General features: G+C 40.8%; 1 protein-coding gene across 1 annotated transcript in view; it reads right to left on the reverse strand.

The window, feature by feature from the left end:
- Positions 1-424: 424 nt before the first annotated feature.
- The window catches only part of LOC309552734 (aldo-keto reductase family 1 member C1-like), a gene marked incomplete at its 3' end in the record, with an annotated part of 95,233 nt that continues 83,541 nt past the window's right edge, over positions 425-12,116 (reverse strand). Inside the window, exons 8-10 of the mRNA XM_082253655.1 lie at positions 7,456-7,532; positions 7,092-7,248; positions 425-640 (exon numbers count right to left, since the gene is read on the reverse strand). Of these exons, the coding sequence (XP_082109781.1) occupies positions 425-640; positions 7,092-7,248; positions 7,456-7,532 (450 nt within the window). The remainder of the gene's footprint in view (positions 641-7,091; positions 7,249-7,455; positions 7,533-12,116) is intronic.

A 12,116-nucleotide genomic window follows, 5' to 3' on the forward strand; every position in this document is an offset into this window, starting at 1 on the left:
GAATATAGGGCCAGGATCTTCGAAAGCATGTGTGAGCCAAGCCCGATCTGTTGTAAAGATAAACTAAGAAATTGCCAATCCACTCAGTCAAATGCCTTTTCTACATCGACCTTTAACAAGCAAAGAGGAAGATCTTGAGCATGCGCGTAATCAGTGAGAAGGAGAGCTTTGATAGTGTTGTCTCTTGCTTCATGTCCACTTACAAAGCCAACCTGATCCATGTAAATCAGGTAAGGTAACAAGGGTTGCAGCCTATTCGCCAACACTTTGGCATATATTTTCAGATCCACCCCAATTAATGAGATGGGTCTGTAATTCGCACAGAGGGATGGGTCTTTATCTGGTTTTGGGATATGGGAGATAAGAGCTTCAAGCGTCTGTGGGGGGGAGATAGAGCCTGCTGATAAGGAGGTAAATAAATTTGTCAAGGGACAAAGAGGGAAGCAAACACTTTATAGAATTTGGTGGTGAAGCCATCAGGGCCCGGGCTCTTGCCAGTAGGAGTACCAGCGATAGCCTTCACCACTTTGTCTTGTGAGAAAGGCTGCTCAAGTTCATCTATAGTATCTACATTTAATCTTGGCAGAGCGGTCCTAGCAATATAGTATGCCTTAGTCTCCTCCGGGGAAGGCGAAGGAATCTAGATTAGGTTCTGGAGTATATTGTACAAAGATTGGTAAAAATCCTTAAAGGTCTGGGCAATTTGTGAGGGAGCGGTAACTGATTCACCAGATTCACCCCGAATGTGGGTAATAAAGGTAAAAGGAGGCTTAGGGTGGAGTAAAAAGGAGGCTTAGGGTGGAGGGAGTGGGCCAGAGGCTTACCACATTTATCCTGCGATTTATACTGATGGAGAGCTAACTTGTCAGCGTAGGTGCGCGCTGACGCTTCATATAACTCCCTGAGTTGCGACTGGGCCAACCATAGAGCAGTTAACATGTCCACAGTGGGAGCCCATTTGTGATCTGTTTCTAAGGATTCAAGTTTGTGAATTGCAGACACTTAGGGCAGCCGAAGGTTCTGTCTTCAAATAGGTCCCCATTTGAATAAAGACGCCTCGTAAGACAGCTTAAAGTGCCTCCCATTGAATGAAGAGCGAGGTCATGTCCGTCGCATGATCCGCAAAAAAGTTAGAAATGGTTTTTGTGATCCAAGAGATACACTCCAAATTTAAAAGCAGGGAGTCAGTCAGGCGCCAAGTCCACTCCTTGACCGGAGTGGAGGAAAGTGAGAAAGTGAGGAATACAGGAGAGTGGTCTGACCAGACCATAGAGTCTATGACGCACTCAGGAGACCAATCTAGACAGCTATGATCTACCAAAAGGTAATCAATGCGGCTATAGGACTGATGGACATGAGAGAAATGAGTATAGTTCCGGGACTTAGAGTGGAGCATCATCCACACGTCAACAAGGTGTACACTGCATAGGGCACGCTTCAGGGCCCTCAGCTTAGTGAAAGGTATTGAGGAACGGGAAGATGAGGAATCTAACAGAGGATCTAACGGAATATTAAAATCCCCTCCCAGGATGAGCTTGCTCCGCAAAACCTGACAGGAGCTCTAGGTACTGCAGGGCCGTCGAGACCTGGTTGACATTTGGTAGATAAATATTAGCAACCGTGAGCTTAGTGCCCCAGAGAGAGAACTTCACAAACACATACCTTCCCTGTGGGTCCGAGACATGGTCTATCATTTCGATAGGAAGGGTTTTGTGGAAAGCAATGGAGACTCCGTTGGATTTCTGCAGCGGATTGGTGCTGTGGATCCACCTGTTGAAATATCTGTTAGAGCGGGAAGGAGCAGAGTTAGAACAAAAGTGAGTTTCTTGGAGGAGGAGCACATTTACTTGGCTCTTGTGCATCTGGTAGAGGATTTTTGCCCTTTTAGAGGCTACATTAAGACCATTGGTATTATAACACCACAATTTTAGCTTGGGGTGAGAACTGACCATATAGGCCATAATGGAGTGCGCAGAGGAGGGAAGGGGAAGCAAAGGAAAGGAAGAGAAGAAGGATCAAGGAAAAGATTAAGGAGCAGGGAGGGAAAAGAAGCAAGAGAGCAAGGAAGGTAGAAATGGAAAGAAAAGGACACAGAAGGGAGTGTCCAACAAATCTACGTGCTTATCACGTTCAGGCACAAACCATGCCAAACCTAATGTGGGAGAAAGGTCTAACAGGAGAAATCCGAGATGTGATCCCGGCAGTATGACAGGCATATAAGAAGAGTAATAAACACACCCTCTAGAAAATAAAATAAGCCGGAATAAAGTAACACTTGTACATTGATAATTAACAGAAAAACAACAGCACTCTAAATGGTCCAATGATGCATCTTAAGCAGAATGCAGTCCCCAACTCTCATCAGGCTTCCATACAAACCATTGGCATGGCCATTGCCCACAGGGTCGGCAAAAGCATACCTAGGACTGTGGGAGTTGGGGGGGGCGCATGTAAATAATTAAAAAAAAACATAGGTGACCACTCCTGAGAGTAGGGAACATGGTATACAACTACATCTTGTAATAACTAATGTAGAGCAACGGGTGTCAAGGTCCGTCCCAAACTCCAGCCAGATACAACTCACCGGCGAAGAGCAGGGTAAGAGCATGTCTAGCCAGAAGCCCCAAGCTCCAACATACCCATTCCCTGAAGTCATGTACATTGCCACGGGGAGAAAGGCATCATAGATGAAAGGACAGGACTAGAGTAGATTTGATGGGAGTTGATGAAATAAAGATAACCATATCTAGTCTATCGGTTAAGGCAAGTAAGGTCTTCAGCGGCCCTCCAATACAGGGTCTATTTAATCTCCTGGCGAGGTAGGGCATCTCATGCCATGATTCATAGACACAGATCTGGATCTTGGATGTCTACGCCGCTGTGGTAGAGGAGCCCATCTCTATAACCAGTGTCTGTCTCGGGGGGGGGGTCCAACAACCAGTTCAGAATGTCTATCGAATCTTGCTCAAGGAAGAGGAAAAGATCAGGGAGCTGTTCCGGGTCTGAGAGGACAAATTTGTGGTCATCGCGAGTTACCTTAACACTGAATGTATGACCCCAAGCGTATGTTGCACTGCTTGTCTAATAAGGTCCAGTAGGGAGCGAAGCAAATTTTTCAAGCCCTGGTTTATCACCTTCCTGCTCGGCTGATAGCAAAATTATAACCAGGCAGGAGCACTGTAGTCCTAGGAGGACATCATATGAATGCGCCTCTCATGCAGCCGCAGGATCTTTTACCGGCTGTGTCCTGTGGACACAGCCGATGACTGATCACTGTACCGGCCTGCTGCCAGTAGCATGTGATTGCTGTGACCAATCAAGGCAGATCACATGACAATTGTTAACAAAGGATGGCTTCCTTTCTTGCCATCCATTGTAAACAATTGTGTTGCTAGCTGTGCTTGATCACAGTATGGTACAGACAGGGCCCATCACAGCCAAACTGTACTATGTGATTAGCTTTGGCCGATCTTAAACCAATGAAATTCATTGGTATAAGCAATCATAAAGTGTAAAAAAAAATTCTGATCACTTTCTCAGAGTAGTACAGTAGTACTATGGTAACACTGCATTGCTCTGGTCATTTTTTTTTATTTATTTTTTTCACATACTGTCACTTGTCAGTGTCCCTGATCACTGCTACACCAGTTATACTGTATGATAATGCTGTACTGCACTTGTGAGAGTATGTAAAAAAAAAAAAAAAAATTTCAGACCTTAATACCATAAATAACAACATGTTATTCGATTTTTACTCCAGGAGTATATAATGTTTGGCGATTCTAGAGAAATTCTTAAATAATGTATTACAATTTAACTAAACCCATTAGATTTTAGGTGACTGAAAAATACTGGAGATTTTAGTCAACTAAAAGTAAACAATTCAGATGACTAAAATACGACTAAAACTAAAATGCCATTTTAGTCAAAAGACTAAAACCAAATCGAAATTTGACATCACAATTAACACAGATTGTCAGATTAGTTCAGGAATGTAGGGGCTCACTGGACTTCTGACAGGATCAACAGGTTTTTTTTTTTTTTTTGTACTTATTGAATAGATATAACAAACTACTGTCAAAAGTGTATTTGACAGACCAAAAAAAAAAAAAAAAAAAGAAAGTAACAGTTTATTTTTAAGGTTTACATAGAATCTAATTAATGTTTCAGCAGAGAACTATAATGGCTTTTAATGATAAAGGTGTAGTTGATGAAAATTACTCAGCCCCTATATATTGTAACATGTAATGACATTATTCATGTAGACATAAAGTTACTGAAAGGTTCACTTTAAAAATAAGCACACTTCAACTTTCTCTGTTATTTACCACTTTATAAAAAAACAGTGTTTGCCTGTAACCACAACATTCATGGCCCCTTGTATTGCATGCACCCATAATCCAGGGGATCACTAGATGCACAAAGTTAATTTAGAAGATTGTTTGAGGTGCTTGTAGTTTTGGCTTATATTTAGCAGCAATGGATTACCCTAGAAAAATCTTACTGTAGAAATAGCTAGCAAACAGGTTTCTAAAAAAAAAAGTAAACATGAAATAAAATACACGCTTTTTAAAAAATATTTTTATGGTTTTATTTTTTCCCTTTTGCAGGCATATATAAAAATATATAAACTTCGAAGATTCTTAAAGGATTAAATCACAGTTTTGTTACAGATGCAGTGCAGTGAGGGACATCAGCCTCATTTCCATGTCCCTTTACCAATACAGAAAATAAAGATTTTCAGAAAAAAAATACAATGAAACACATCAGCAGCGCAATGGGCGGAATATATCTTCAAGGATCACCAGGAGTAAGCGAGGTCATGCAATTCTAAAATATGGCCTTATTCTTCTCAATACTCATCCTGGAAAGGACATTTTGGGTGGTCAAACCATCTATAAAGGAATTTAACAGCTTAGATACAACCATTTTATTGGATTTACGCAAGAATAAGAAATGTACATTGTTATAATTGTGCAGGCATTTCCCTTCCCCTCATGTAGCTTTTCTTATAGTGTCAGAGTGAAAATCAGAGCGCATATAACTTTCAGGGTCTCACAGTTCCTGCCCCATCAGTTGGCCCCTTCATGATAAGGTTATGCGTAGTCTCTGAGCTCCTGAATGTGCAAATTAGGATTAGATAAAAAGCTATTTGTTGCAAATTTTTAAAATGAAGATTGGGTTTAGGCATATATCTGACACGTACCAAGCTGCCTATATAACCCCCTCAGTATAGGGACCCTTTAACATTATAAAAGAAGAACTATCATTACAATGTTTTACAATGTACTGCCTCTTATGGGACAAAGTACATATGGTACAGGTGCTACCTAAATCTAGTTACAAAGTTGAATCCAACAACAGCTTGGAAAGAGACTGATCCATTGTAACTGCAGCTTGTTTTGGCTCTGAGAATTTTCCCAAGACAAGAACAGAAGGGGACAGTGTTTTGCTTTGGTTAAACTTCAGCACAATATCCCGGATGAGCCCCCAATTGTTTTGCTTCGGTCTATCTAGTAAGGTTACTTTGCGGTATAAGCAAGGAAGCTCAGACCTCTGCAGTGTATACATGTGCTTTTACCACACAAAAATGCTTAACATAGAAAACTATTACAATATTAGGAATACCATACAAAACTGACAGATATACCTATAACAAGCAAGATGCTACCTACTTTCTAGCAAATAAGCAGACTATGGTCTGTAAACAGTAGAAATACACTTAAAAGTTACTTAACTCAGGTTAGAGTGCGTTCATGAACTTCGTTGGCAATAAGGACTCCATAATGCCTTAATACCAAGAAAGGTTTGTATCCAGCCAGAAGAAGCTATACCTGAAGACGCTTTCGCAGGATCTCCAGCAACTGCTTATACAAGCCTGGGGTCCTCATTGCCAATGGAGATAGTGAACCCAGTCTAACCTGAGTTAAGTAACTTTTAAGAGTATTTCTACTGTTGACAGTAGAAAGGTAGGTCGCATCTTTTTTGTAGTATGTAGCATCTTGCTTGTTTTAGGTATATCTGTCAGTCTTGTATTGTATTCCTAATATTGTAATAGTTTTGCATGTAAAGCATTTTTGTACATTTAAAGCACATTTATACACTGCAGAGGTCTGAGCTTAGGCCCACAGTTAACCCCTTGATTGCCTCTGATGTTAATCCCGTTCCCAGCCAGTGTCATGAGTAAAGTAACAGTGCATATTTTTAGCACTGATCACTATACTGGCGTCGCTGGTTCCCAAAAAAGTGTCAAAGTGTCAGTTAGTGTCAAATTTGTCTGCCACAATATCGAAGTCCCGCTTTAAGTCGCTGATCGCCATCATTGCTAGTAAAAAAATAAAAATTCCATAAATTTATTCCATAGTTTGTAGATGCTATAACTTTTGCCCAAACCAATCGATATACGCTTATTGGGATTTTTTTTCCAAAAGTAATGTACAAAAATATGTAGCAGAATACATATTGGCCTAAACTGGTGAAGAAATTCGATTGTTTTACATTTTTTTTATTGGATATGGTTTAGAGCAGAAAGTAAAAAATATGTTTTTTTTTTTATTCAAAATTCTCGTCGTTTTTGTTTATTGCACAAAAAGTATAAAAAAGCAGAGGTGATCAAATGCCACCAAAAGAAAACTTTATTTGTGGGAAAAAGAACATACATTTTATTTAGGTACAGTGTTGCATGACCGTGTAATTGTCAGTTAAAGTAATGCAATGCTATATCACAAAAAATAGCTTGAAGGGGGATAAATCTTATGGGGCTGAAGTGGTTAAACAAAATGCTTTTATTGCAGAAGAAGCTTTATATGTCTTTTCTGCAATAAAGCTCATCTTCTGCCTACCAGTAATATTTCTTCTGTATGTACACTCAGCAATGCACACACAGCTCAGTGTACATTCTTGGCATGCCCCACATTTCTCCTTTACCTTTAAAGCAAAGGATGAAAAAAAAAAATTAGATTAAAAAAAAAAAATAAAAAGGTTGTTTACTTCTACCCTTGCCTGGAAGTAATGTTATGGTGGCGCTCCGGTCCTCCAAGGCCATAGGGGCAATCAAGTCTTTTATCACATCTGTGACCAGCCGGCCGCACTGTCGGATCATTTCTCAGGCGTGCCTGTAAAAACCAGTAAGCCTGATAAACATCGTTGAACGACAGGAAGGGGGGAGGCGTCTCCTCCCGCTGCTTCTGAAAGCGTTTCAGCGGCTCATGAGCCACTCGTACTGCTTTCATGAGAGCTAGCCGCCAGCTGAAAAATAAAATACCTGGGTTATGGTGGATAGCTTAATATCGTATACATACTGCAGTTGGCAAGTGGTTAAAGCTAACCTCAGCAGAACACAGATTTACAATTAGCTTACTAGAAGCTGTTATGAGACCTTTGTACTGAGGCTCCTATTATCTACAAGGCCATCTATACTGGGACATGTATGGTACTAACTTATTATATACTCACCCTCTGACGTAGCGCATGTTTCTGTCAAGCTCGTTCAGCATTTTCATGTCTTCATCACTTAACTCAAAGTCAAATACCTGCAAAGCAAAATGACAAGTAAGATGGTATACTGGCAGGAAAATCAATAAATAGTCTATAGGAAAAACAACGCAGGACCTAGTCCTACAATAGATGGATTTTAGAGGCAATAGCATGAGCCGACTCAATATGTTTTATAAAAGTATCACAATAATTTTATTCATACATATATGGTTAAAAATTTGGGTATTTGCAAAACATCCAAAGATACAAAGAGAAAAACATTAAAATCCTACAGACAGTGTGTGAATACAGATTATGACCCGTACACAGCACCTCCCTTGCTTAGTACATCCTGGGTGTCTGTAACAATGGGTCACCTCCGTTGGTCAACGAGTTTCACTTTTAGCGTAGTTTCCTCACGAGCAATATTGGAGGAAATCATATTCTGCTAAACACAATGAACATAAGTTACATATATGCATTAGTACAGTTCCTTTAAATCATTTAGATTTAAGTACTTATTCAATATAAGATGTTTCAATTGGTTGACATCCCCCAAAGGAAACTTACAACTAGATCAGTTGGACCCACTGTAGGTCAACATACGCATGTCTTTTTGGCGGATAAAGGGAACGACAAAATATCTCACCTATAGAGGTGGCCATGCCAAAAAGGAAAATATGACATCTCTAGGGATAATGTGAAGAGAAAAGAGAAAAAGGTGTATTTGTAAAATACCGCTACAAAACACCTAAAAAGGTCTAAGCATCATTCAGCTCTCATAATTTATTGGTATGATATATACAGTATATATACCTTCACATTAGATATATCACCCTCCTTGGGATGTAGATATAGAACAAGGTCGGCAATCTTGTGTACAGTGGCCACAGAACATGAGCCACCAGGCATGCAAGTGTGAATCCAATACTCTGCAACATAAAGAGATGGTAAAATAGTAACCACCACCTTAAAGTTTGTATATCTATAAAGGTCCCTGCACCTCTAATATATGTACCTGAACGGTGCTGGGATAATGGAGACATCCATCTACCTATCCCAGTGACGTCACATGGCCAATCCCTAAAAGGAACCCCTAACTAAAAGAGATCAAACGATTCAACACATGAGCTATATGGGTAATCCGTGTATTACAGCCCTTCTGTTTATACACCGAGTCCCATATAGCCAAAAGTACCTTACCTCCCAACAATCCCTACGAGCAAGATGTCCGTCCACCTCCACAGAAGAACGGAATGATTCTAAGGGGAGTCCTTGTATGTCCCCACGGTATTGCACGTCAAGCTGGCAAATTTCCGGGATATGATGTCAGGACGCCCACCACTGCAGAGTTCGCACTTCCATTTGGGGAAGATGGAGATCCCCTAATGCAGTAGTCTTCAACCCTGGTCCTCAGGCCCCACTAACAGGCCAGGTTTGCAAGATAACTGAAATGCATCTCAGGTGATATAATTTGCTGCTCAGTGATTGCAGTATTCTAGTCTGCATCTCCCCAAGGTAATACATAAAATCTGGCCTGTTAGTGGGCCCTGAGGACCGGAGTTGAGGACCACTGCCCTAATGAACCCAATAAGTCCGGAAGGAGTCGGAAGGGAAGAAGGAGGAGTTTTGCAAACATCCTATATTTTTAACCATAAATGTATGAATAAAATTATTGTGATATTTTTATAAAACGTATTGAGTTGGTCTCATGCTATTGCCATTAGAGTCCATCTATTGTAGGACTAGGTCCTGCGTTGTTTTGCCTAAAGTATATATTTTGGCTGTGGCATGGGTGGAGGTCATCTTTTATGCTACCTTAAATAATCCTCATTCATTTCTTTGAAAGCAAAAGGCCTCAACTTCTGCCCATTTTAGGGCCTAACTCTACCTCCTCCTGGATAGGGATGAGGCTCGGGTTTGCAGTAACCATGAGATAGTGGTGAACCCTACATGTTCAAAACCGTAACTAAGTAAAAAAATGTGTTAATCCAAAATAGTAGCCATAATACACTACATTGCCTTTAAACAAAAGTTAGCTGGATTAGAAGGGCTAAAAACAGGGCTTTTGGATAAGCATAAATGTGTGAGGTCACAGCAGACATGTTGACAACAATTATTATCTGTGCAGCGCTACTCCCGGAGGAGCTTCTTGGTTTTAATGGGTCCTCTATTCTGCCAGGACTCCTTAAACTGCTCAGTCCCCACTGACACCTGCTTAAAGCAGAGCTTCACCCAAAAGTGGAAGTTCCGCTTTAAAGGCCTGCTCCTCAGCTCCTTTTCAAAAAGTGCACTTTTTTTTTGGGAGGGGGGACCTGGTCTTGACAGGAACCTGCTCTCACATACACTTGCCACTAGGCGATCCGAGCAGATGTTCTCCTAGCCAACTCCCCGTAGCCTTTTGGGACACGCTCAGGTCCCAGAAGATTGTGGGACCATTCACAATGCTCAGAGCAGCTCACGCATGCACAGTGAGCAGCTGGCTGTCAAGCCGCAAGTTGCCACAGCCGGCTGCTCACAGTTTAGATGCTGGCGCCAGGGATCAAAGACTAGTGGGGAAAATAGCTTTGGTGAGCATAGCACTGGATCCTGGGGCAGGTGAGTATCTGTTTAATAAAAGTTAGCAGCTACAGTTTTTGTAGCTGCTGATTTTTAATTTTTACAAATATGACTGGAGTTCCTCTTTAAAGATTGAGGGCCGCTCACACCCATGTAACTTAAGTGTTAGTATATTGCTACACCATATCAGTATTCAGGAAATAGGCAACAAACTGCTGAGTGTGAGATAAAGTAAATACATTGTAAAAATGCAAGTCAAACACAAAGAATAAACCTGTAGGCAGACAACTGTACATGTTTAAAGATGCTGAACTAAAAAGAGTGAACACTGGCCTATATTATGGCAATTATTATGCTGAAGTAATGCTAAACCAACTTGAAAACTAACCAATGCAAACATTGTTAAAAATGTATCACCATTAGCTAATCCCAAAAAATAAAGGTCATCGAGTGCACAGGACGCACACAGCCCCAAGAGAGATGTAACCCAGGAGGTGGGTGAAAAGTACCTGGCGCCCAAGGCTGGCTATAGACAGATCAAAATTTAGCCGTTTCAGCAGGAACTGGCTGATCCATCTATGGGCAGGCTGTCAGGTTTTTTCATACAATCACTGCCGCTGGCTATAACCAGCAACAGTGATCACTGGATTCTGATGGCGGTGAAACCTCCAGCTGTCTGAATACAATAGCACAGCAGGAGAGATTTCTTTTCATCAACCCGTGGTTGAAGGAAAGAAAATGTAATAATGTATGGCCAGCCTAATTGTCAATATTAGTCAGCTATTGCTGGGGCCCTTCTGTAAGGTAGTGCATATAAAGCTGTCCCTTTATGTCATTTTAATGGATGACTGATGGGCTACTAAGGAGCAGTGTTCGAGGATAACACAGCCATGCAGTACCTGGCTACATCTGTGATAGGGAATGCTGCTAGAAAAAGTGCTTAAGAATTCGTTTACGGCGTGTAGGTTTTGACACATGTTAATATAGACCTAAACCCTTATTAAAGGTCATGTAGTTATAAAAATTCTGAATATCTTAGAAAATTGGGGGGTGAGGGTGGGCAAATGGTTTTAAATGTTTTCATCCTTTCTTACATCTCAGTGCGGCAGATGTACTGCAGCTTCTTTACAGCCTGTACCTGTCCACATGCACTTAGCTTCCCACACATCTGGGAGGGGAAGATGATGCAATTGTGCCTTATCACTGCCTCCTATGAAAACTGGGTGCTAGCAAATTTGCGAGAATGCACATCAGCCCAATGCAGGGGCTTATTGTTACAGGGTTTTGCACCAAGACATCCCATGAGGCAATGGTCTTTATTTTCAAGTTGAAATAAAGGAGATTGGGGCATTACTGCTGTATTTAAGCCAAACTAAATCTAAAAAAAAATACGCATTTGAAATATGTGATTGCAGAATGTGCTTTTGCTGATGCAGTCCATGAAAACTGTACTGTTTTGCAACACCTCCACTGTTCCTTTGCATCTCCCAAGTATGTAATTTTAAGAAAAGTTTTTTCCCCATGTTGCCCATTTATGAAAAAGGTTTTGCTTTGTTTAAATGTCCCTCATGGCAGTACCCAGCTTCCCATGCATCTTTCTTTTTTTTTTATTTTTTTTTTACAATAACTTGCCTTTTAGCCTTGAAAATGGCCAGAATTTAGGATCAAGATTTGTCCCCTATATAAACTTTAACAGGGTTCGCAGTGAAGTTTAGTTTCACAGATTTAGGCAGAATTTGAATATACCTCTCCATTTGAACAGGGAAAGGCAGAACTTAGCTTGGGGGTGGGAGCGTACCTTTGAGTCAGGCAGAAGTCCACTGCCTGCTCCAGGGACATCTGACTACAGACACAGTAAATGATTATTGAAGTTACTTGGAGGCACCACTTTAGGCAGTACTTTTAGTTGAACACATTGAGGTATATCAGAGGTTCACTGTAACACTTGCAGTGTTAGGTGTTAGCTCTTCAGGCCAGTGTAAACCAAACAGCTCTAGTGACTTCCATGTTATATAAAACTTAAAGTACATATGAAAGAAGTTTTTTTTTACGAAACAGATAGGCTTTTGGAGCAATATAGA

The sequence above is a fragment of the Pelophylax lessonae genome (assembly GCF_965119305.1).
Source record: "Pelophylax lessonae genome assembly, chromosome: 4".
In the NCBI taxonomy this organism is placed as follows: Eukaryota; Metazoa; Chordata; class Amphibia; order Anura; family Ranidae; genus Pelophylax; species Pelophylax lessonae.